At 36.5% G+C, this 26373-nt stretch overlaps 1 protein-coding gene and 1 pseudogene across 5 annotated transcripts in view; both read right to left on the bottom strand.

Annotated features, from left to right (window-relative positions):
• The window catches only part of LRP1B (LDL receptor related protein 1B), a 2138546-nt gene that overhangs the window by 558174 nt on the left and 1553999 nt on the right, over positions 1–26373 (bottom strand). For all 4 annotated transcript variants that reach the window (XM_051849573.3, XM_070071546.2, XM_002712121.6 and 1 more), the window contains exons 36-37: positions 14774–14908; positions 14063–14192 (exon numbers count right to left, since the gene is read on the bottom strand). In XM_051849573.3, coding sequence (XP_051705533.3) covers positions 14063–14192; positions 14774–14908 — 265 coding nt within the window. The remainder of the gene's footprint in view (positions 1–14062; positions 14193–14773; positions 14909–26373) is intronic.
• Positions 17289–18384, bottom strand: LOC149127446 (mitochondrial import inner membrane translocase subunit Tim8 A pseudogene; annotated as a pseudogene). Its single transcript, XR_016231201.1, has one exon. The product of XR_016231201.1 is annotated as a mitochondrial import inner membrane translocase subunit Tim8 A pseudogene (transcript).

Here is a 26373-nt window from a genome sequence, read left to right as displayed (position 1 = left end):
TGTAAATAAAAAATCAAATACAGATAGGAGAGCACTGTGCTAAAAAAAAGAGTATAGAAACACTATGCTCTGAAAGACACATTTGGTTGGTGATATTCATTGCAGCTTGCTTTTCAAAATTAAGTTTCATCTATTTGTTACTTGAGAGAACAGAGAATTGCAATCTTCTGGCTCACTCTCAACATGCTGCTTCACTCTGAAAATGTCCATAACTAACAGAGTAGGGGCAGATGGAAGCTGAGACCCAGGAATTCAGTCCAAGTCTCTCATGTTGGTAGCAGGGTCCCAATCACTTCAGCCTTGACCTGCTTTCTCCCAGAGTGTGCATTAGCAGGAAGCTAGAATCAAGAGCAAAGCCAGGATTCAAATTCAGGAACTATGGCATGAGATAGCCAGTTTTTCACTTAGAGATAATGTACTACGAGGAGTTTACTACATTTTTCATCATCATAATGTGATTTCCTACAATTTTTTGTTGGTGATAAAAAATTATGTTTCAGCATACAAAAAAACTGTTACATTTCAATTTTCCTAAAAGGGAACAATGCTTAAGCAAAAAAAAAAAATGAAGAAGAAAAGTCAAAGGAGGTAAGAAAATGATTCTCAAAACTGAACTAAATGCATACATGATTTGTTCTTTGCATTTGGATTTGGCTACATTTTAAAAGACCTCAAGTCTTCATTGTTCAAAATCGGGCTTTATGCTCACTTTTCAAAGGACATTTACAACTTGGATTCAGCTAATTTACTCCATTATGGCTCACCTTTTCCCTTGGCAACACCACCTGCCATGTTTAAGTACAAAGAGAATATTAAAATGCTATACTGTATTCCTGTAGTATGAATTTTGACACAGATGTCTATGTAATATTGCTTGGAAATCAATGTTCAAATAATTTTACACAGACTTAATCTTTAAGACTTTTCTCTGATCTCAAGTCAAAAAACATGTAGACAAGCATATGGAGATTTATTACAAATATTTCCCAAGCACTGAAATATTCCCTCAATTAAGTTTAAATTAAAATAGGCATGTTGGCTTTTAACTGCAAACATGATAATATAGTTAACTATGAGTCTTAACTCACATTTAAGGAATGCTTTTCAGAAGTGAAGATAAATAATATTGAAATATTTCTTCCTATGTCAAAGCAATTAGTGTAAAGCCCTGGCCTCTTGAAAGCAAAAGGAAGACTTCGTCAAAAGTACAAGTTAAAGAAGAAAGAATTAAAGGGCATGGTAATTGCATGTGAGGTATCTGAAAAAGAGATGCCACTGTATGCAGAAGAAAAGTGGGCAAGACATTTCAAACAAGAAAAAAGGTAGAACCTTTCTCTTTGGTGTTTTTACTCATTCACAACCTGAATTGACACATAACGTTTTCTCATTCCATCACATCATCACTCTATCGCTATTACCCACCCAATTTTTTAAATTGCTTTATCACTGACTGATGCATTCCCTAGTTTACCCCTCTGTGGCTAATACACTTAGGAACTTTATGACGCATGTTGATGATGCTGTAAATATCTCAGTTCACAGTTGCTCATTTTTTATTGTTCCTGGGACCTATATCTCTTTTCTGTGTCTGCCTCACATAAGACAGACCATGCATTAACCCTAATTGCCAAATGAAAATAGTCTACTTCCAATTTCACTGATTCTGAAATCATCCTCTTTTATAGAGCAGTCTTTATCTTTTATGGCTGTTGAACCTTATCTCTCTACACATATTCTCGTCTCCTGCTCCTCGTTTCGCATGGTTCTATCACTAACTTCCAAGCCTCACATATTGACTCCTAACTCACAAGTAACCCCTTACAATTGCCAATTTTGTCTTCTCTCACAAGTGCTGAGAGCCAGAATTGTGGGAATGTTACAATTCCACAGGGTGGCCCTTATCCAATGGATGACTTTGAAAGCCTGAAAACCAAGTTCCCTTGATTTGAGGTGAAATTTAAACTCCAGATTTCCCCCAAAAAATCAGTCAGAGTCCTGGAGTTTGCTCAAATGGAACACTTCTGAAGCTCTTCTTTCTAATAACACTTCTTTCATTTCTTGAAGTGAATTTTCATTACAAGATTTGCTGCTACAACACTTAAAGTAAAGCACAAATCTTGTCTGTCTGCTTTCTAATATTCTTCCAATTTCATCTTGTTGCTTTTTCCTTGTCAAAGTGTCACCTATACTCCCTGGAGTTTGTCTCCTCCTGGCACTAATTTTTACCCTCTTCCTATCTACCAGCTTCTTCCCTATGACTATGTGCAGGACCCCTCATTCACATATGAAGAAAACTCTCCCATACAATACTATCTTCTCTTCTTACTCCCTAGTCTTATCTCTTTTCCTTCACTGGTTGAATTTCTGTCAATGTAGTCTATACATGCAAGCTATACTCCCTGACCATCTTTTTCCTTTATATTTGACTTCTGACTATAGCAGCCTCCTCAAATTGATAACAAGAAATATCTGATCACCAATTGCGTGTTTTGTTCTGTTTTTCTCTTTTCTGACCCTTTTGTAGCACACTCTCTTCCTAAAATTCTCTTCTCTTTACCCTTCCATGATACAGCAACTTTCTGAGGACTCAAAACCAATCAATCTCTCTGTTCACATTTTTCTTTCTCCCTCCCTCAATCATCTCTCTTCCTAACCAGAAACATTCTTCATGTTTATCCATAGATATCCTTTCCCTATGCTCTTTCTTGGATGACCTCACTTTTTATCATGGTTTACTCTAGCGTCTGTCTGAACTCTGTTGGAATATGTAAGAAGTGACATTATAGTTCTCCAACTACTGATTCCTCTATGCTTCACTGAGTGTCTGTTTTCCACACTGCTGTTTTAGGAAAAAAAATAAATTCTCTGTCAGTTATCATTGAATGAACAGTATACCATTCTTAATTAAGATTTATTTTCAAAGAGAAAACACTAAATCTTTCTAAATACAATCTTAAATCTCACATGCATTTTAAAATTATCTTCCCTTCCTCAAATTGTGACCTGTTTTCTCTTGAAATGGGAAGTATATTGGAAAAGGAAGAGAATTACTAAAATCACTAAGAATTCCACAATGTCAATAAACTTATACTTCTGATCTCACCTTACAACAGTTGTTTGGGGATAAAGAAAAAGCTTAGGAGAAAGAGGACAGAGCTGATTTGATTCCACTTGTAAACTCGAGATGGTGTCAGCACAGCAATTTCTTTAAAAAGTAAGGAACTCTTATGTCTATTTTATTGCTGCAAGTTATTGTCCAGTCACATCATCTACATGTGTGTCCTAAGCTGTAGTGTTGTTAATGGCCTTTGCTTTACCACTACCAATTCTTGGATTATGCTATTTTTCTTCATATATATCCTTGTTTCATTTCAGATACCTCATTCTCTTTCAAGACTCCTCCACAAGGCCTGTACTAATCATTACTATTGCTGAAACTATCCCCACCTGAAATACCTCTCTAGTCATATGCTATCACTGTTTTTCTTTAAATACAAGGTAACTTTTGGTAGCTACATGAAAATCTGTCCCTTCCACATCAGATTTGGATGTGACATTTGAAATAGATGCATTAGTTTTTCCATGCTTGAAAATTAATCTTCACAAAATGAGACAATTTCTATAACTGAAATTTTATACTTGATCACACCTGTGCTTTAAACAAAACTTCACTGTGAAGAGATACCATCTTATTCATGTAATCGTACTTCACAGTGTGTACCAGTGCGTTTCATCTGCACTAGTATTTTGTCAAGATGTACTGAATTGGAGGCTGAAGAGGTCAAGGAGGGATGATGACATGTTCTGGTTCATAGTACCTAGCACTCAACAAACATTCATTGACTAAATGGACTAAAAAAGTGGAGGACATGAAGGTTCCCTTGCCCAATTCTTTCAATACCATAGAGAAAAGTAGATATAGTTAAATGCTAAGATGGATGTGGAAAAAGAGATACTTGAGGAAAAAAAGGTTTCAACAAGAAATGAAAAAAGATAATGACAGACTGACAAGCAGCAGCAAGAGGCTTGTTAAGCTGAATCTATAATAGGCCAGGCCCAAGAAGGTCTGTACAAACAAATGCAGTGTTGGGCTTCTTGCAGATGTGATGCGTTGAAATTCTTATTAGAAAAAACTAAACATGTCCTTCTCATGTATCTATGGAATTATGTGACACTGAATTATATATGATTCTGAGATTAGAATAACTATTCACCATCAATAAATTGATTGAACTTACATATAAATCTGAGGGTGGAGCCAAGATGGCAGAATAGTGAGGGCGCACACCGACAGTCCGGGAAAAGATAGTTTAATAAAAGTGGAGTTACGGTAGCCTCAGGAAAAGGATCAGGGAAAAACTGCAGAGGAAACTCTTCCGGATCTAGTGGCTGTAACTCGGAGGCCCTAGGGGGAAAGCAAGGTTGCCCACCGCATGGAAGCTGAGCCACGGGAGCCGCCAGGGCCACCAGACCCGCTGGACCCACTGGAGCCGCAGAGTCTGCGCGCCAGCGCCAGAAGGGGAGGTGAGCTAAAAACCTCTCGGTAACCTGAGACATTGGCAGGGAAAGGCAGAAAAAGCCTGTAGAGAACAAGGCCTGAAACCCCATTGGGGAAAGTTCACCAGGCTGGCTGGAGGAGAGAAAAAATCGAATAAATAAGGGGAACCTGCATGGACCTTTAGCCTCTCTCTCCACTCACCTTACAAAGCCGAGCAAGACAAAGAGCAGGTGCCATTTTACATAAGTAAAGTAAAGCAGCGCACGCCATTTTGCATATGTAAAGCAGGTGTCTCTCATTAGCCAAGCAGAAAAACCTGACTCTGGTAAGCAAACGAATACCCACTGGCCAGATTTCATACATCAACTACTCTCAATTTCACTCAGCTGAGTGGAATTACTTCCCAACTGAGTCAAAAAAAAAAAAAGAGCGACAGCGAGCAAGAGAACAATTGGGGTGAATCACCTTTGGCACACCCTTAACCTTGTAGAACCAGAGCTCTCTGGCCACACCCATCACAGCCTCTAAGGATTCATCAAAAGCAGACAGTCCTCTTAATCTAGAGTCACAGTATAAGGAGAAAAAAAACCAAAGAATATCTCCAATATGACAAATGCAAAAGCCGAGGTAACAAGAACAAGGAAGACACTATGACGCCCCCAAAATGAACTTACATATGAATCTATAATTATATATTAATGATTATCAACTATAATTTAAGTGAATTTTTAGAACACCATCATCTATGGAGGAAAATTTGTTATTTCAAGTTTTCAGTTATGGTCTGGACAAATTCAACTGAGTCTTGAGTTTTAGTCTTGGACTTAAATAACATTATAACCCCTTCCCTAGTCTTAATATGCAGTGACTTGCAGGGTAGGCAAGAGACCATACATGACAAATCCATTACAACTCAAGACATTGTTATAAACCTCCATACCCAGTGTTTTTCCAGTACTTTATCCTATTATTTGTTCTATTTTGCACTTACATCTTTAATTTTTAACTTATTATTATCATTTTAATTTGAAACTCTTAAAATTATTTTCTCTTATGTTTTATATTTTTGTTTATTAAGTTCTATAATATTTAACACCATATATGTATGCATATTATAGGCAAAACATATATGCATATAGTTTGGATATGATTTGAGTGTGTTGCCCACAGTCTCAGGTGCTGGAAGCTTGGTCCCAAGTATAGCAAGCTTTAGTGGTGGATCCTCAAGAGCTGGGGCCTAGTGGAAGGTAAACATGTCATCCAAGCTTCACCCTAGGAAGGAATTAATGCTGGTCTTGTGTAGTAAGTTATTGAGAGAGTGAGTGGGTGTAATTTCTCCATTTTGTCTAGCTTCCTGTCTGGGCTTGTGACTCCTTCCTTTCACAAGTGCTTCCACCATGATGGTATTCACCATATTGCAGTGTTGTCAGAAGGCCTTTTCCAAGAACAAGCAACTAGGTCCTCCTGATTTTAGATTTCAGCTTCCAAAGCCATGAACTACATAAACCTCCTTATTTTACGCATTACTCAGTCTCAGGTATTTAGTTATAATAAAGAAAACAAAACAGTACATACACACATAGAGAATAGCAAATATTTAGAATCTAAAAAAAACCAACTCTCCTATATCTCAGCTTGAGAGTAATATGTTTGAAATTGCCAATTGTTTCCTTTTCTGTTAAATAAAAAAAAAAAAAAACACTCTAGGTTTAATGTAAACTTTTAAACACAGGTAAGGGGGTTCTGTTTTGAGCAATATGACATGATATAAGCTACTTATATTTCAGAAGGAATATCATTCTATTTATTAGATGAAGAACAGCTTACAGGAGCACAAGAGTAGAAAATACCAACCCACAGCTCAGCAGTTCTGGCAACAGATGATTTTGGCTAAGGTTTTGGTGGTAGCAATGAAAATTATTAAAGGTAGGGAAAGTATGAATGCATTTTGAATTCCATTGTAATAGGATTTCCTAACATATTTTTGAAAGAGAGAGACAAAGAAAAAGACACCAAAGAAAATAGCAGATGATTTGTCTAAGCAACTGTCAGAATAGAATTGTCATGAATTATGAAGAAGTTATAATTGTAAATGAATATTCAGTGTAACTTGGGTCATATTAAAGCTGTAATTCTAAAGGATCATGTTCCAGTTATCTATAGTTGTATAACAAACTACAACAAACTTAGAGGTTTAAAGTAATAACAATTTATTTGCTCAGGAATTTTTAATTTGAGCAGAGTTTGAGAGGTAGGACTCATCGCTTCTACACATCAACTATAGTGGCAACAATGTTGGAGTGATATAAGAGTTAGCAAACAGTAGGGAAGACAGACTATCCTAAAAGGCCAGTACAAGCTGCTGTGTCTTGCACATGTGTGACTAGGGGATTTTACATAAGGGTGTGTGATTAGGAGATTTTACATGAGGGATAAATCCAAGATCCCCACTGACTTTGAATCTGGCCTGGAGGATTGGCCATGTGCAGGGCACCAACTCAAGTATGTTTGGTGCTCCCCTCCCCTCTATGTCACTGGCACCTAAACTCAAACTGCCAAGGTGGAACTCCAACAAGCAGCTGGCTCTGGGAACGCCTCAGTTGAGAGTGGATCCCTGCTCCCTGTGACTGTGAGATCCTTGCATGCTATGACTATGGGAATTCTGTGATTGCACAACAGGACATGGAGTGTAGCTGGGTCTCTGAGCAATCACTGTGTCTGGCTTCAGAGGCTCAGAATTCCCTGAGTGCATGAGATGGTCATTGCAGAGGGTTCTGTATTCAAACTGAGGATGGCAGAGACTCATTGTGTGGTTCTTGTGAATGTGTGTGTGGTGTATATAGCCACTGTGTACTAGCCCTGGACAGTCATCACTTTGGCAGAGAGGCAGTGAGGTAGTGATCACACAAGCAGACATAATCATATCATCCCCCCTACTGTCAACAGGGGAGATCTACCATGCCCAACATGGTTGTCACCCTGGATTCTTGTACCATACCCAAGGACTGACCAAAGCTCCATCAACCCTCCCAGAACATGCCTCTGAATATTCACTGAAGGAGCACAGACTTTCCACTAAGCCACAGGGGCATATTTCAAATATGAATTCCATCAGAGGAGAAAACCAACAAGTATTACCACAAATGCCTAAAAATAAACATAGAAAATCAAGACACATGAACAAGGAACATATTATTCCCTCAAAGGGATTGAAGAAATTCCTGAAAAAAATTCAAAAGAATGATCACAGGGTTACTCAAAAGCAATGAGAAACAAATTCCTAAGTTAAAGGAATCTATCCATGACATGGATTAAAAAAAATCTCCTGTAAGATACATATTGAAGAGAAATCACCCTGAAATATTAGAAATGAAGAATTAAATATGTCAAATAAGAAATACAGTGGAAAGCCTTAACAATAGACAATCAACAAAGATGCATGATGGAAAGTGAAATGATAGAAAAAAGATATTCAGTGTTAACAGAAAGCAAAAATTATCAGACATAGGCATCCTAATAGCAGACAAAATAGACTTTATCACAAAAACTGTTAAGAGACAAAGAAGGGCACTATGTAATGATTAAGAGATCAATTCAACAGAAAGATGTGACTAAAATAAATGTATATTCACCCAATGTAAGGGAACATGGCTATTTAAAACAAATTTACATTCATCAAAGGGAGGCATAGACTCCAATACAATAGGGATGGGGAACTTCAACACCATATTTTCATTAATGGACAGATCAACTAGAAAGAAAATAAACAAAGAAACAACAGAGCAAAACGACCCTATGACCAAATGGACCTAAATGATATCTACAGAACACTTCATCACACAGTTACAGAATAAGCATCCTTCTAATCTGTTTAAGGAACATTCTCTAGGCAAAAAGCAAGTCTCAGCAAATTAAAAAAAAAATCTGAAATCAAAACAGTCATCTTTTCTGACCACTACGGAATGTCATTGGAAATTAAAAACTGAAGAATCTCTCGAAAATATGCAAACACACAAATAATACGCTCCTGAATGAATAGTGAGCCATAAAAGAAATCAAAAGGGAAATAAAAAATTCCCTGAAATGAGTGAAGACAATAATACAATATATCAAAACTTAGGGGATACAGAAAAGCAGTGTTAAGAGGGACATATATATCAATTAATTCCTTCATTAAAAAACGGAAAAAAAAATTCTACATCAATACATTGGAAGGTCACCAATAAATTAGCTACAAATACACATCAAGGACCTAGAAAACCAACAACAATCTAAACACCAAAATAGTAGGAAGAAATAAATAGTTAAAATTAGAGAATAAACAAAATTGAAACAAAAAACTATATAAAGGATCAATAAAATGAAACTATTCCTGGCCAGCGCTACAGCTCACTAGGCTAATCTTCCACCTGTGGCACCGGCATACCAGGTTCTAGTCCTGGTCAGGGTGACAGATTCTGTCCCGGTTGCCCCTCTTCCAGGCCAGCTCTCTGCTATGGCCCGGGAGTACAGTGGAGGATGGCCCAAGTGCTTGGGCCCTGCACCCGCATGGGAGACCAGGAGAAGCACCTGGCTCCTGCCGGATCAGCACGGTGCGCCGGCCGCAGTGCACTGGCTGCGGCGGCCATTGGAGGGTGAACCAACCAACGGCAAAAGGAAGACCTTTCTCTCTGTCTCTCTCTCTCACTGTCCACTCTGCCTGTCAAAAAAAAAAAAAAAAAAAAAAAGGAAAGAAACTATTCCTATTAGGAATAATGATTTTTTTTCTTTTTCTTCTTGATTTGTTGAAGTTTTTACTTAATGGAGAGTTAAGCTCATTGTTATAAAATAAACCAAAAATATGTCATTGTAAAAATTATAAGAACGAGAAAAGAAGGTGGAGGGAGGATGGGAGTGTGATCAGGAGATATGCTCCTTAATCTCTATAAATGAAATACCTGAAATTAATTCACCTGATATAAATATTTTAAAAATAGAGTTAGGGACGGGCATCATTTCAAGGTTTACCTGTTTGTTCAACATGCTTGGCAATTTGTACTGGTTGTCTGCTAGGCCTTTAGCTACGAAACTTGGTTGGAGTAACCACATGTGTCTTCTTTGTAGGGCTGCTTGGCTTCCTCACAGAAGAATAACTGGTTTCTTGGACCATTCCAAGATAATCAGATTGATGTTTTATTTATTTTAATGATGTGCCAAAAGTTACATCACATCAGATGCACTAATATCTCAGGTTTGGTCAGATTCAAGGGTGTGGAAAAAGGGTTCAATATGAATTCTGGTAAATTTTAATGTCACCTTATTTAGAAAATGCCTTTGAAACACCAAACATTGCAATCACCATGAAAAATGCAATCTGGCACAGGTTTCTAAATGAAAATGTTCAATATGAAAAATGACTTAAAAATGTAGGGTTCAGGAGTGAGGTCATGTCTAGTTATATACATTGCAGAGCCCTTAACATTTAGATAAAATGAGATCAGAATAGTGCCAATTGGTTTTCTTTAGCTTCATAATGTCTCTTTGAAAAAAATCTATCTTCTAAAGAGCAACCTAGAACTAGAAACAGTTAATTTAGACACCCAGGGTACAAGGTAAATTCAAAAATTTGTGGAAAAAAATTGGAGTTAAAAGTTTATTTTGGTATAAAAAATATCCGCAGGAGCAGACCTTTAATCTAGCAGTTAAGCTGTGTGTATCTCACATCAAAGTTCCTGGGTTTGTTTCTTGACTCAAGTCCCTGAAGGCAGCTTTCTGCTAAAACAGTCCCTGGGAGGCAGCAGTGATGGCCCAAATGATCTGGTTCCTGACACAAATTTGGGAGACCTAGATTTAGCTGCTGGCTCCAAGCTTTGGACTCAACGATGTTCTAGCCATTATGGTCATTTGCCAAACAAGTAGGAGAGTTCTGTCATTCTCTCTCTCTCTGTCCTTTCTCTCTCTCTGTCTCTCTGTCTCTGTCTCTCTCCCCCTTTCCCCTTTGATATATAAAACTTACTACTTGTTCAATTCTTTATTTAGTGGAGGATTAAGTTTGTGATTATAAAGTCAATTGAATGTCTGTCATTCTGGGGCCAGGGCTGTGGCATAGTGGATAAAAACTGCTGCCTGCAGTGCAAGCATCATCCTGTATGGGCACCAGTTAGAGACTGGCTGCTCCACTTCCAATCCAGCTCTGTGATATTGCCCCTGGAAAGTAGTGGAAGATGGCCCAAGTGCTGAGGCCCCGGCACCCATGTGGAAGACCTGGAAGGAGCTTCTGGCTCCTGGGTTCAGATCAGCCAAGCTCCAGCTGTAGCAGCCATTTGGGAAGTACACTGGTGGATGAAAGACGTCTCTCTCTTTTTTGTTCTTTAATTTGTTTTTTAAGGAATACAAATTTCATAAGCACAGCTTTAGGAATATATTTATTCTTTCCATCATATCAGACCCCCACCCATACTCCCAACTCTCCTCCTCCTCTCCCCTTGCCAGTCCCATTCTCCATTAAGATTCACTTTTAATTAACTTTGTACACAGAAGACCAACTCTATAATAAGTAAAGATTTCAACAATTTGCACACACACAGAAAAAAAAACTGTTTGAGAAATGATTTTACAATTATCTCTCAATACACTCATTGAGGACACAGGTCCTACATGGAGAGCTAGTGCACAGTGACTCTTGTTGTTAACAATTAACATTCTTATGTATGAAATCAGTGACCACTCTCTTTCTCTCTCTCTTTCTGCCTCTACCTCTCTGTAACTCTGCCTTCATTTAAAAAATAATTATAATAAAAGAAATTATGTCATTGCAAAAATTTAAAGAAGAATAAAAAAAGGAAGGAGCAGGAATTATAAATTTCTTCTTAAAACTGTGTATATAAAATACATGAAATCTGTACCCTTAATAGGAAAAATAATTACAAAATTTCTTTTGAAATCCACAAACAGTTTTTTCAAACTATGTATTTCTCATGAACTTTTGAAGACCCCTTGTGTATTCCTTGGTTGGAGATTTCACCCTACCACTAGATGATGAATTGTAACTTGTCTAAATATGTCAAGATGCTCTCTCATCTTTGGAGAAAGGATGAGAATGTAACCCACTACTGGCTAAGGAAAAACAAAGCACTTACAACTAGCACCTTTCTTTCTCAAATGAAATAATGCAGGTTAGCAAGGAAACGGTGATTTATCCTAACACACATTCTCCTTAACTGCAAAAATGCTGCCTGATGAAATATCAAATACTATAGCAATGAGGCAAAAACATCAAGCATAAGGTCAAAATATAAGCTTATGGGAAAAGATGTGAAGAAATTAAATAAAAAAGGAATTGAGTGATTGAATCAGTGCCAGAAATATTTTACATTCAGAATGCACTTATCCAAGAAAAAAATATAGGCATAAAATCCTGACATTTACAATGAAATAGATAGAACTTCAGATCATTACGCTAAGTGAAATAAGCCAGAGACAGAAAGACAAATATCACATTTTTTTCTCATATGTGGAATTTTATACTATAGAGAGAGTATAAAAATAGTGTGAATGTTATATGATTTGATATATAGATAAAAGTATTGTCTTCAATGAATTATGACCTCTACATGACAATGCACCATTTATCTCATTTTATGATCATTGTCAGGAATGTCAAAGGATATGACATCAGTATTCCTTTTTTAAAGAAAATATAGTACATATATATGTATATATGTTTATATATATATATATACAATATCTGCATATGAATATGGCAGGATGTTAAAAATTGATAAATGTTAAAATAAATTTTTAATCACAAAAAAGTAGGAAAAAGGAAATTCATATACTTACCACACCATAGCCAAATTACATTACTTATAACCTAGAATAATCCTAACACACTTTTTTATGTTTATATTATAATTTTAGATTTCAGTTGAAATGTGACAAATTTGCATTTTTTGTCTCACTTCTATTAAACTTTTCTTCTTTTTTGTTGTACAAATTGTATAATCTGGCTGTAGAGCACTTGTCAAAAAATGAAACAAGTGTTAATATTGGAAAAAGTGTATACAACACTTAACAAATGGGGAAGATTCCAGTTTGATGGAGAGTTGATTTTGTATGTTATGTATAGATATATCTAATTTTATTCTAAATCAGTGTTCCTTAAACTTGTTTCTCACACACTTTTATTCCACTACCATGGATTCTCTTTTATTCATCTCTGAGAGGCAGAGCCATTCCATTACATAGAAATGTCTTCTCTTTTAAAACTTAAGTCACACCAGTAATGCAAGAAGCAAAAGAGTGAGGAAAAACCAAGGTCTTTAAAACAGGAAGGCTTCCAAATTATTATTTATGAGAAAGTAGTTAATGGTCACCAATTATTCTTTAACAGCCACTATACTGAGCACTGCAGATAGAGAAATGGATCAAGCACACGTAGCTCTTCCTCTCACAGAGTTAAAGGACAGAGAAGAATAAAGGTATTATCCACTCGAAGGAAAAGTAGAGCAATGAGGCAAATGAATATAAATAAATTTTAATGCACCCCAATTATTGAAATAAAAGTATTAGGTGCTTCAGGGTCATAGTATCACCTAATTCATTCTTAAAGCCTTAGAAGGAAAAATGAAATTTAGCACATTACAAATAACGAGAGGATGATTGCAGGTAAAGGGGAGATGTGCAGACTGGGAATAAAAGAGGTTAAGATACATTTTAGAAAAATACTAAGAGTGTTTTTACAGTCTATAACAGCTTATGAGATCAAATATATACACAGACCCTGATTAAGGAGGACTACATTGGAAATTTTGGATTTTCTACAAAAGGCAATGGAAATTCTTTGAAATGTTTTAAGTAAACAAATTTACAAATTTAAAAACAAATCACTCTCCCGTTTCTTGAAACCAACTGAAGAATTACTGTGTATGTTTAAGAGAATAACAATCTGTTAAAGTGGAGGCAGTGAAGAAGGAGAACAGTACATTGATAATAGAATTATTTAGAAGAAAAGAATCAACAAGACTTAGCAGGGTGAATTCACTATGATTTTGTATGTATGTACTTTGTGTGTGTCCATGAAACTTCCCCAATGACCTGTGAAGAAGACAAGTAAACAACTTACCTGCAACTCAAGAAAGAGAAAGGAGGAAAATGAAAAAGAAGAAACTTGGAAAAATGTGTTAATTTGGTAATGTTAAACACACAAATAATAATTGAATCTTAGATATATGGGTGAAGAGGTTTGGCTACCAACAGCTATTTCAATCATCTAACAAATCATTGAATACTTAATTATATAAACAGTTCTAGGACAGAACTCCAAACTGACTATATGGAAATATATTTGTGTCCTTATTTGGACATAGAGGTAAAATAAATATGCATAATAAATGCAACCTAAACAAATACCTACTAAAATATACATAAATGAAGTGAAATCAATTTTTTTTCTGCTTAGGTAAGGTATTTTGGAGGGTTTTTCCCCAGACATTGTAAATTAAAATAAATATTAATATAGTTTTTTTTCAGTAGAACTGAAGAAAATTCACTTGAAAAGAAGATACATGTAAACCTTAAAATTACCCTTTCTCTGGATGCACAGCTATAGATCTTGGTTGATCCAGGCCTTGAGAAATAATAACATAACGGAAAGAGCCATTGAGTCTTGCAACTTCAATTAAGTTGAATCCATGATCTGTCCAATATATGTTACCTAGGAAAAATGTAGAAATGTTTATAATACAGTTGTGAGGAATAAATTAATTTACTAATCATGGCTAAAACCAAATATCTGAGTAGTTGCATAACCATCAATAAATTATTTTCTTCCTACATTCCTGTTTTAATATGCGTGTTCCATAAGGAGAAAGCTGAAAATAAACTAATATGCAAATACTTCCAATCCTAATCTCACCTACCTGTGGTTTAAATCATATAATGCTACACAAAGAGTAAAAGATGATTTGAAACTTTCCCTCCCTAAACAAGGTATTTTAACTTCCTACTGACTTCAGGCAAAAGAGAACTTCTAACACTTTTGTTTACCTGCTTTGTGGATCTCTCAGGAGATCTGGTGGAAGTTAACACCACGTAATCTAATTCTACATAAAAACACTCATCCAAAAGCTCAAAAGCATTAGAAAAAGTGGAGCCAAAAGCAAAAAAGACTATTTACCCCTGTGGCTGAAAGTTCCAAAAAAAAAGACTATTGAATCAGGGACAGAATTTATATTTAGTAATGTGAGTGCCTAACAAAGTAGGTGTGAAACAAAGGGAAAAAGCAACAAATTATACCAGCAATCCAGTCAACAGCTATCCCTTCTACTCTTCCCAAGCCATTGGTAATGATATCTTCTTTCCATGTTTGATCTCTTTTAGCTCGGCTAATTTTATTGAAGCCCATGTCTGTCCAGTAGATGGTATCGTTTTCTATGGACAGAAAATAAGAAAAACACTATCCATTATAAAAGGTATCAATATATCTACTAGGATCATATTACACCAATATTTCCTGAATTATAATCATGGGTATAGAAGAGTACCAGTATTCTTCAGAATAATTTACTAACCTAAATAGGAGAAATGTATTAAAATAACATTAAAGAGCATATACCTTAAAGCATTTTTAAAGTATTTCATGAAATATTTGTGGAAATGGCCTATTACAATCTTTACTCTTTTTCTTCACTTTCCTACCCATTTCATCTCATTAAATCCTTATACCCAGTGAATATGCAATCTTGTTATCAAATCATATTACCTTGGATTGTGATTATTGTTTCTTCACAACTATACTTGAACCTAAGTCCTCTATCAAGATACTGTTTAAGATACCCAACTAAATAAAGTCACAAAGTTGAGAGACAATGAAATGAAACTTAAGGACATTCAACTACATCATGAGTGTTTTAACCATAAGGTCATTCAAAATGTGTAATGCCTGAAAAATGTCTTACCATCCAATTATTCTTCTGAGTTACTAAATGGTTTCCCAAATGTCAACTGTAAACCTCTAACATTATTTTTCAAACGTTCATTGTACAAATGGGCTTACAGATACTTGAGGAATTGCTCTCTGCTATCACAGAGTCTTTAAATAACCATGCTTTTTGAATATTTGAATGAAAAATGTGTCTGAAGACTATAAATGAGATATATGTGCATGCATATGCATAAAGGGTAGTAATTATAGACCAATGATTTTAAATACAGCAACCAGAAAGACGCTGGGGACAAATCATTAAATAATAAATTTGCCATCAACTAGGTAAGTTTTTGTGTTGTGACCTACATGGCCATTCGAAGAACAAATCCTTTAAGACCAATATAATTTCCCCCTGGCACAGTGACAAACTATGGAAATAAAGAAGAGGCAATTAGTATAATGAAGCCATTTATCAGTAAATTTGGGACTTCCATTTCAAATGAAATAGGGTCTGAATTCTTTAATCTCTCTGGAAAATGATTCCAAATATCTACTTTTCTCAACAATGGTTAAGTCAGCTGTACAACTCTTTAAGCCAGTGTGTTTGTGTGTGTGTATGTGTATATATATATATACACATACATATACAATCTATAAAAATAATCATTATTTTATATAAATCTGATGCATTTTATGTAGAGTATTGTTTCTTCCCCAAATATTGGATCTACATAGCAAACTACATACTTTCGTTTTCCACATGTATATAGAAAAACAATCCTGATACAAGAAATACAAATTTTTGATTTTTTTTATCTGGAAGGGTTTTCTTGTTCTCTTCCATATGGCAATGAGTTTAGCCATGATGGTGTGATGGGTGCCATTTCCAGTCTTTGCTTCTTGAGATAAAAATTTGGGGATTGTTATCCGATACATTTTCTCATACTCCACATCTAATACATCACCAACTACTATAAAATTTAACCTGTTACCAAATATTGGTGGTTATTTGAAGTATTCTTTAAAAAAACCCTATCATTCAAATACCCCTCTTACGCATTCACCATTTATTTATGTATTTATTTGAAAGGCAGTTAGAAAGAGAGAGAAGGAAGGAAGGAGAGAGAGAGAGAGAGGAGAGATCCATTTTCCACCTGCTTCTTTATTCACACAGCGTCCAAAGGCCAGGTTGGGAGAAGCCAAAGTCAAAAGCAAAGAATTCATCAAAGTCTCCCACGTGGGTGACAGAGGTCCAAATACTAGAGCCATCATTTGCTGCTTTCCCAGGCACATTAGCAGGGGGCTGAATTGGTAGATAGCAGCTTAACCTGCAGCATCATAATGCTGCCTCCTGCCCTGAAAGGCACTATTAACTCTCACAATAGCCTCTTTTTTCTCTGTTTTTCCCCCAGAAATCTTTTAGTTAAGGAATATAAACTTCATGTATTTCATGAGTACAACTTTAGGAACATAGTGACTCTTCTGATTGTGCCCACCCTCCCACACTTCTTCCTCTACCCTCTCCTACTTCCATTCTTATTTTTCACTAAGATCTATTTTCAATTAACTTTATACACATATGATTAACTCTATAACAAGTAAAGAGTTCAACAAATAGTATGAAAACCAAAAACTGTTCCTCAAGTGTGGAGACAAAGGCTGCTCAAAGATGTTGCATCTCAAAGTGTCAATTTCACTTCTATAGATCATGTTTTAGGTACTCTATTAGTCATCACTGATCAGGAAGTACAAATGGTATTTGTCCTTTGGGACTGGCTTATTTCATGAAGTATGATGGTTTTAAGTTTCATTCATTTTGTTGAAAATGATAGGATTTTATTTTTTTAACCACTGTGTATTATTCCATGGTGTATATATCCATAATTTCTTTTTTTTTTCTTGTAGAAGCTTTTATTTCAGTGATTAAAAGAATAAACCAAATGCAATCTACACTGATTAACTAATTAGGCATGCACCTCTACCTGAAACTGCTGTTGAGTTTTTGACACATCTTGGGTTTTTGGTACCCTAAAATACAGGGTAAGTCAACTTCTTCCTGTGGCAATCACTAATGAGAATTCTGTTCTCTGGTTAGAGTCCTATATTGCCTTGAGACCATATTTTAATATAGATAGTTAAGTAAATCACTGTATAGGGGAGGGAGGGAGTCTCCAAATCTGTAGCTGTTTTTCCAGCATTAACAGTCAGACACCAGACAAGGAGGCCCACAGTGAAGTACCAGTTACTCCTCTCCCATTGCTGCCCTTCTGAGAGACACAAAGATCTCCCCAGAAATCTGAAATGAATCCACACAAATGAGTGATATGTGGTCCCACTCTCAAAGGAAGCAGTGAAGGAGACCTTGAGAAATGTGTACTCCCATATACAGGAACACACATCTAATAGAGTTTCCCACTCATCTGTCAATTATTTTCACACGGTTAGATTGAAAAAAACACAACCAAATACACATAAGACCTTCAAACCCCGCACACAAAAATGATTGGTCTTTGTTCATTTTCAGATGGCAGGATGTCCCAAGAGTGACTAAAGGTGGGAACCAATCCCCCCACAGCTGTTTTGTCAATCATCCCATCAACTGCTCTTCGTGTCTTGAACTACCTTCCTTTTCCAAAGAGGTATGCCGAGGTCAGTCAGAAAGGCTTTCAGAGAAGACTGGCTTGGATTTCTGGGTCTGTTCCAGTCGATTCAAGATGAACTGGCTTGTATCAATGAAGCGCTCAACGCAGTTCACAAAACAGGCCTCAGCCCGACTGTCCAACTTTGGCCCAGGCTTGTCCATGCACTTCTCCCAGCAAAGTTCAGTCATCTGGTGCACCAGCTGCTGGAAGCGCTGCTTCTGGGTCTCCACCTCGATGAAATGCTGCAGCTGCGGGTCCACTGCGCCCAAGCCCGCCGCCGCCAACGAGGACGAGGAGGAATCCATCCCAGCGCGACCACGCGTGCCGAGACAGACTCCGCCTATATCCATAATTTCTTTATGCAGTCTTCAGTTGATGGGCATTTGGGTTGATTCCATGTCTTAGCTATTGTGAATTGAGCTGCAATAAATATGGGGGTACAGATAACTCTTTCATATGCTGATTTCTTTTCCCTTGGATACATTCCCAGGTGTGGGATGATTGAGTCATATGGTAGGTCTATATTCAGATTTCTGAAGTATCTCCATACTGTCTTCCACAGTGGCTGTACCAGTTTACATTCCCACCAGCAGTGGATTAGGGTAGCCTTTTCCCCATATCCTCACCAGAGTTTGTTGTTTGTTGATTTCTGTATGAAATAATTCTAACAGGGGTGAGGTGAAACTTCATTGTGGTTTTATTTTACATTACCCTGATATCTATGATCCTGAGCATTATTTCATGTGTCGTTTGGCCATCTGGTCTTCCTCTTTTGAAAAATGCCTGTTTACCTGGGAAAGCAGTAGAAGATCACCCAAGACCTTGGGCCCTGCACCCATGTGGGAGACCTGAAGGAGGCTCTTGGCTCCTGGCTTTGGATCAGCACAGCTCTGTCCGTTGCAGCCAGATGGGGAGTGAACCATCAGATGGAAGACCACACACACACACACACACACACACACACACACCTCGCCTCTCTTCTCTCTGTGTAACTCTGACTTTCAAATAAATAAATAAATCTTTAAAAAAAAGAATAAGCCTGTTAAAGTCTTTTGCCCATTTTCTAACTGAGTTGTTTGTTTTATTGCAGTTGAGTTTCTTGATCTCTTTATATATTCTGGTTAGTAATCTTTTTTCAGTTGAATAGTTTTCAAATAATTTCTCCCATTCTATTGGTTGCCTCTTGATTTTGTTGAGTGTGTATTTTTGCAGTGCAGAAGTTACTCCATTGAATGAAATACTATTTGTCAATTTTGGTATTGATTGCCTGTGCCTCTGGGGTCTTTTCCAGGAAGTCTATTACTATGTCAAAATCATGCAGAGTTTCCCCAGTGTTCTCTAATAATTTTATGGTATTGGGTCATAGATTTAGGTCTTTAATCCATTTGAGTGGATTTGTGTGTAAGGTGTAAGGTAGGAGTCTTGCTTCCTATTACTGCATGGGGCAATCCAGTTTTCCTAGCATCCTTTGTTGAAGAGACTGTCCTTGCTCCAGGGATTGACTTTAGCACCTTGGTCAAAGATAAGTTGATTGTAGGTCATGGGTTGGTTTCTGGCATTTCTGTTCCATTGGTCTATCCATCAGTTTTTGTACCAGTACCAGGCTGTGTTGATTCTAACTCTCCTATAGTATGCCTTGAAATCTGGTATTGTGGCACCACCACCTTTGTTTTTGTTGTATAAGATTGCTTTAGCTATTCATGATCTTCTGTGTTTCCACATGAATTTCAACATCATTTTTTCTATATCTGAGAAGAATGTCCTTGGTATTTTGATTAGTATCACATTGAATTTGTACATTGCTTTTGGTAGTATGGACATTTTGATGATATTGATTCTTTGAATCCATGAACATGGAAAATTTTTCCATTTTTTGGTGTCTTCATGCATTTTTTTCTTTAATGTCCTGTAATTTTCATTGTAGAGAATTTTGACATGCTTGGTTAAATTTATTCCAAGTTGTTTTTTTTTTTTTTTTGTAGCTATAGTGAATGAGATTGATCTTAGAAGTTCTTTCTCAGCTGTGGCATTGTCTTTGTATACAAAGCCTACTGATTTTTGTGGGTTGGTTTTATATCCTATCATTTTTTAAAAAAACTCTACTCTGAGCTCCAGTAGACTCTTAGTGGAGTCTTTTGGATCCCCATATATGTAGTATTATGTCATCTGCCAATAGGGATAGATTGACTTCCTCCTTCCCAATTTGTATCCCTTGAATTCATTTTTCTTGCCTAATGGCTCTGGCTAAAACTTCCATAACTATATTGAATAGTAATTATGAGAGTTGGAATCTTTCCTGGTTCTGGATCTCAGTGGGAAAATTTCCAAAAACTTTTCCTCATTCAATAGGACATTCTCCATGTATTTCTCATAAATTGCCTTGATTTTGTTGAGGAATGTTCCTTCTATACCCAATTTGCTTAAGGTTTTCATCATGAAATGGTGTTATATTTTATCAAATGCTTTCTCTTCAGCTATTGAAATAATCATATGGTGTTTGTTCTTCAATTTGTTAATTCAATGTATCACATTAATTAATTTATGAATGTTGAACCAATCCTGCATATAGAGATATATTCCACTTCTTCCAGGTGAATGATCATTCTGAGGTGTTGCTGGATTAAATTGGCTAGGTTTTTTTTATTTTTTATTTTTTTTTTTTGGAATTCTGCATCTGTGTCCATCAGGGAAATTGGGCTATAGTACTTTTTCTTATGTTATAGGAATTAAGGTGATGTTGGCTTCATAGCAGCAGTTTTGGAAGATTCTCTCCCTTTCAATTTTTTGAATAGCTTCAGAAGAATTCAAATTAGTTCTTATGTAAATGTCTGGTAGAATTCCTCAGTGAAGGCATCTGATCCTGGGCTTTACTTTGTTGGGAGGGATTTTATTATTGATTCAATTTCCATATAGGTTATTGGTTTGTTTAGGTTTTCTATATTTTCATGGCTAAGTTTAGGTAGGTTTTATATGTCCAGGAATCTATCCATTTCTTTCAGGTTTCCTGATTTGTTGGCATACATCTCTTTGTAGTAATTTCTGATGATTTATTATATTTCTGTGGTGTCTATTGTTATATTTCATTTTTCTTTTTTTTTAACTTTTATTTAATGAATATAAATTTCCAAAGTACAGAATATTGATTACAATGGCTTCCCCCCCATAACGTCCCTCCAACCCGCAACCCTCCCCTTATCCACTCCCTCTCCCCATCCATCTCTAATTTTATTGATTTGGGTCTTCTCCCTCTTTTTTCTTTGATTAGTTGGGCCAATGGTGTATCAATTTTGTTTATTTTACAGTAAATCAGCTGTTAATTTTGCTGATGTTTTCTACTTCTTTTGGTTTTAATTTTATTTATTTCATCTCTAATTTTAATTATTTTTTCTTCTACTAGTTTCTGGGTTTGGTTTGTTGCTGTTTTTCTATATCCTAGAGATGCATTAATAGTTCATTTATTTGGTGCCTTTCCAATTTCTTGATGTAAGCACCAATTGCTAGAACCTTTTCTCTTAATATTGCTTTTGCATTTCCCATATGTTTTGATATGTTGTATTGCCATCTTCACTCATTTCTAAACATTTTTTGATTCCTCCTTTGATTTATTCCATGACCCACTGTTCTTTCAGAAGCATATTGTTCAGTCCCATGTGTTTACATATGTTCTAGAGATTCTTGAGTTGTTGATTTCCAGATTCATTCTATTGGGTCAGAGATGATGCATGGTATGTATTTTATTTTCTTGAATTTGTTAAGACTTGCTTTATGACCTAGCATGTGGTCTGTCCTTGAAAAAGTTCCATGTACTGGTGAGAAGAATGTGTATTCTGCAATTGTAGTATGAACAGTTCTGTAGATACCTGTTAGGTCCATTTGGTCTATAGTGTCAATTAATTCTGTTTTTTTTTTTTCTTGTTGATTTTCTGTCTGGTTGATATATCCATGCTGAAAGTGGGACATTTAAGTCCTTCATTACTATTTATTGGACTGTATATCTCCCTATGGAACCATTAAAATTCTTTTTATTTTTAAAATATTTATTTATTTGAATGTCAGAGTTACAGAGAAGCAGAGGTAGAGAGAGAGGTCTTCCATCTGCTGGTTCACTCTCCAATTGGCCACAATGGTCAGAGTCGCACCAATCCAAAGCCAGGAGCCAGGAGCTTCCTCCAGGTCTTCCCACATGGGTGCAGGGGCCCAAGGACTTGGGCCATCTTCTACAGCTTTCTCAGGCTATAGCAGAGAGCTGGATTGGAAGTGGAGCAGCCAGCACTTTAACTGGCACCCATATGGGATGCCAGCACTGCAGGTGGTGGCTTTACCAGCTTCACCACAGTGCCAGCCCCAACATTTTTTTAAATAGCCAGGTAACATCTAATTAGGTGCACTTACAATTATAATAGCTACATCTTCCTGTTGAATTGATCCCTTTATCATTACATAGACCTTTGTCTCTTTTTACAGTTTTTGCGTTAAATCTATTTTGTCTGATATTAGGATGGCTACACCAGCTCTTTTTAGGTTTCTGTTAGCATGGAATATCTTTTTCCATTTTTTCACTTTTCAGTATGCATGTATCCATTGGTGAGATGTGTTTCTTGTAGGCAGCAAATAGATAGATTTTGTTTTTTGATACATTTGTTTTATGATACATTCTGTCAGTCTGTGTAATTTGACTGGAGAGTTGAGACCATGTATTTTCAAGGTGATTATTGGTAAGTAACAACTTGGTCCTCCAATTTTTCCATAAATATTCCTATTCTTTACTTTGGATTTCTTTTGTACTTTCACTGGGAGATTTTCTGCCTTTACCTTCTTTTGTAGTGATGACCATGTTTCTGTGTTTCTGTGTGTAGCACATCATTAAGTATCTTTTGTAAAGTGTAGTGACAAATTTATTTACATGTGGTGACAAATTTATTCAATCTCTCTGTGTTATGGAAGATCTTTATTTCATCTTCTTTCATAAATGAGAGCTTTGGAGGGTACAGTGTTCTGGGTTTACAGCTTTTATCTCTTAAGACTTGGACCATATCTTGCCATTTTCTCCTAGCCAGTAGGGTTTCTGATGAGACATCAGCTGTGAGTCTAATGGGAGATCCTCTGAAAGTAATCTGGTATTTCTGTTGTGCACATTTTAGAATCTTTTCTTCATGTTTTATTGTGAAGAATATGACAACAATGTGTTGTGGTGAAGATTTCTTCTGGTCACGTTTATTAGGAGTTCTATGTGCTTCTTTATTTGGACATCCCTTTCTTTCTCATTTCTTTTTGATTTCACTTTAAAATCTCAATTTCATGGGAAAAATTTTCATCCATGTCATGTTTGGATTCCTTTAGTTCACGAATTTGCTTCTGATTACTTCGAAGTAATTCTATGATCAATTTTTTGAGTTCTGTTTTGGCATCTCATCAATCTCTTCATTTTTGCAATCTAGTATTAAAGTGTTGTGTTCTTTTGTGGGTGTCATGTTGTCTTCCTTATTCTTGTTTCTTGAATTACTGTGTTTATTATTAGGCATCTGTGGTGACACTTGTTGGATTTTATTTTTTCCCCTATGATGGCTTTTATCTTTGGTCTACTATGCCTCTGTGGTTTAGCAGAGTGTCCAATCTTTTTCAGTGAATCCCAGAGGCATGTTTTTGGTGTGGTCAAGGAGCTTTGTTCAGTGCTTCAGAGTAAGGGCAAGGTGATTCCCAAGTTGGGCCTGGTAAATCTCTCTCTCCTCTTTTTTTAAAACAGAGGTGGGGTTTGTTCTGCTCTGTTGGTGTATTCTCATGCTCAACTCTCCTCAAAGGAGACCAATGCCTAGTACTAGCCCCAGTGGGTAGAATTTTCATCTGCACTGCCACAATAACAGCACAAAGGATTCATGCAGTCTTCATTTTTAATATGGATCCTGCAGCAATGACCATCACTGGGGAATCAGGGAGCCCCAAGCATGTGTGTGGAGTTGCCCACAGTGACTGCCCATATCCTAGCCACACCATGCGCTCTCCCATACAACCACAGTGTTTTCACAGTCCTGGCTCATAAGCCTCCCATGGTCACAAGCACCAAGCACCTGTCAATTCTCCTAGCCAAAATCAGGAGTCTACTCTTGGCTGTTGCTGGGCCTGCAGACACAAGCTTGTGCAGCTGTTATGCATGTCCAAAATGTCGCTTGCCCTCTCTCTAGGCTAGTTACAGGATGCTGGGTGCCAGGTGGTTGGGGAGAGAGAAAAATGGCCCCCTCTTTTTTTTTTTTTTTTTTTTGTTTAGGTTGCCACATAAACTTTTGCCACTAGTGCTCCAAGTTGGGCCCATATCAGGCTCTTCCTGCAGCTTTTTCACCAGCGGCTTGGGCTGCTCCAGTCTGGTCCCACCTCACTCTGAAGCTTGTTCTGAGGCTCTCAGCTGCTGGGGTCCTGAGCTGTGTGTGTCCCTACCCTCCACATAGGTCCACAGTGTCCCTCCAATTTGCATGGAGCTTCCTCTGCTGTTTTCTCTCTAAGCCTTCCCTGAGATTGTGCTCTTTCTGCTATTTTTTTTAACTATCTTCCCCTAGACTTCAGCAGTAAGCCATCCCCAACCAGAACCAACAAAACCTTGTGATAGCCTCTTAACAGGCTATCTAGTTATCATTTTTGTCCCTGTCTTTCCTTTATCATCCTCAGGAATAATAGTAAGACTTTCAAAAAGTACAATAAGAATATTTCTGCCCCAATATATTCAAATTTCTTATCACTTCTCATCACATGCAGTTATACAAACTTCCTTTCCATGACATTGCTGATCTACCCACACCCTGAAATCTGATATCCTTCTATTCTTCCTGTCAGCCAACCATCTCCAGTAATGCAATTCTTCCTGTTTCCAAAACAATCCTAATGCTCTTCAGTCTCAGGACTTTTTACATTTACATTATCCTTTCTTTCCACTTGGTAAGTTATTTTCTTTTCTCAAATATCTATACCGTTCCAACTCAGCTGAAACATTGCCTTCTTACTGAAATTTTCCCTAACTGTTGTAGAAAAATGACTCCCAAAACATTAAAAATGTCAACATTTTACTTTGGAGTAGCTGGATTTGATTCCCAGATCTGCCTCTTAACTGTAGCTTACAGCTAAAGTACGGTGATGGTTCAAGTAATTGGATTCCTGCTGCCAATATAGGAGACCCGTATTGCATTCTCATTCTGCCCATCATGAGCATTTGAGGAGTAAACTAGCAAATAAGAGTGCGCGCTCTCTCTCTCGCTCCTCTCTCTCTCTCTCTTTCACTCTCTCACACAGAGTTTTGTATTTCTGACTTTTGAATAAATATATACATCTTTACAAAGATATAATATGTTGTATGTGGACTAGCTGAGAGACTGATACAAGAAAGTCACAGCTCACACCACAGAAGTATTAAGACACAGTAGGTATGCCAAGAAAAAATTCACAGCAATTCACAATAGTGTGAGATGGGCATCATGTAATATATTTGTACAGACAAATATTTTTGCAAGAATTCAAAGATAACAACAAGCTTCACAAATATAAGGATGAATGAACAAAAGATTTTTGACTCTCCAACAGCTTTTGTTTCTTCCCAATAGTATTGCCAGTCCTGCAATATTCTTTTCAGAATAATCTTAAAGTATTCCTTCTCATATATGATGTATCTTCAAAAAATTATGAAAATTGATATTATGAAAAAAATATATATGGTTTAAAATCTTCTGAAAAAAATAAACTCATTTTAAATTCCATGTTTCCCAAGAGCCTATTGAAGTACTCTTGTACACCACTACATCTTGAATATTCCTTTATTAACATGTTGAATACATTTCTTCTTAGAATTAGACTGTGAGACATTTCATGAGTAGAGACTACAATCAACACAACTTTCACCAATGTAGTCTCCTGTGCAGAAGACAAATAGTGATACTGAGGCTATTTCCAAATGGTTAAGTCCAACAGACTACAGCACTGCTGAATTGATAGCTTTTTTTTAATATTTTCTATTAGGTGCACTTAGGAATCGGTGATAACATCAACTATGTAATGATACATTCATGAGGACAGACAGGATAGGACAACCATGTCATCCATTCATATCCAAATGTCCTTTTTTCATCAATTCTTTTTTCACATTTGTATTGTATACCAACACAAAGCATTTAACTGGAATACATATTAAGAAAGAGAAATATACTTTCTCATATCTGGGAATATCTATAAAATAAATATGAAATAGGTCAAGAATTTTTTAACTAGGATAAGAATCAAGTTGAAAGATTATAAAATTTTATAATAAAGTGAACATATAAGGTAAGATGAAGTAGGGGAAGGGAAGTCTA

This window comes from Oryctolagus cuniculus, chromosome 3, assembly GCF_051225735.1.
Source record: "Oryctolagus cuniculus isolate XC-2025 breed Fujian yellow rabbit chromosome 3, ASM5122573v1, whole genome shotgun sequence".
Taxonomy (NCBI): domain Eukaryota; kingdom Metazoa; phylum Chordata; class Mammalia; order Lagomorpha; family Leporidae; genus Oryctolagus; species Oryctolagus cuniculus.
Note: the sequence above shows the minus strand (reverse complement) of the source record. Positions and strands in the feature narration are given on the sequence as shown.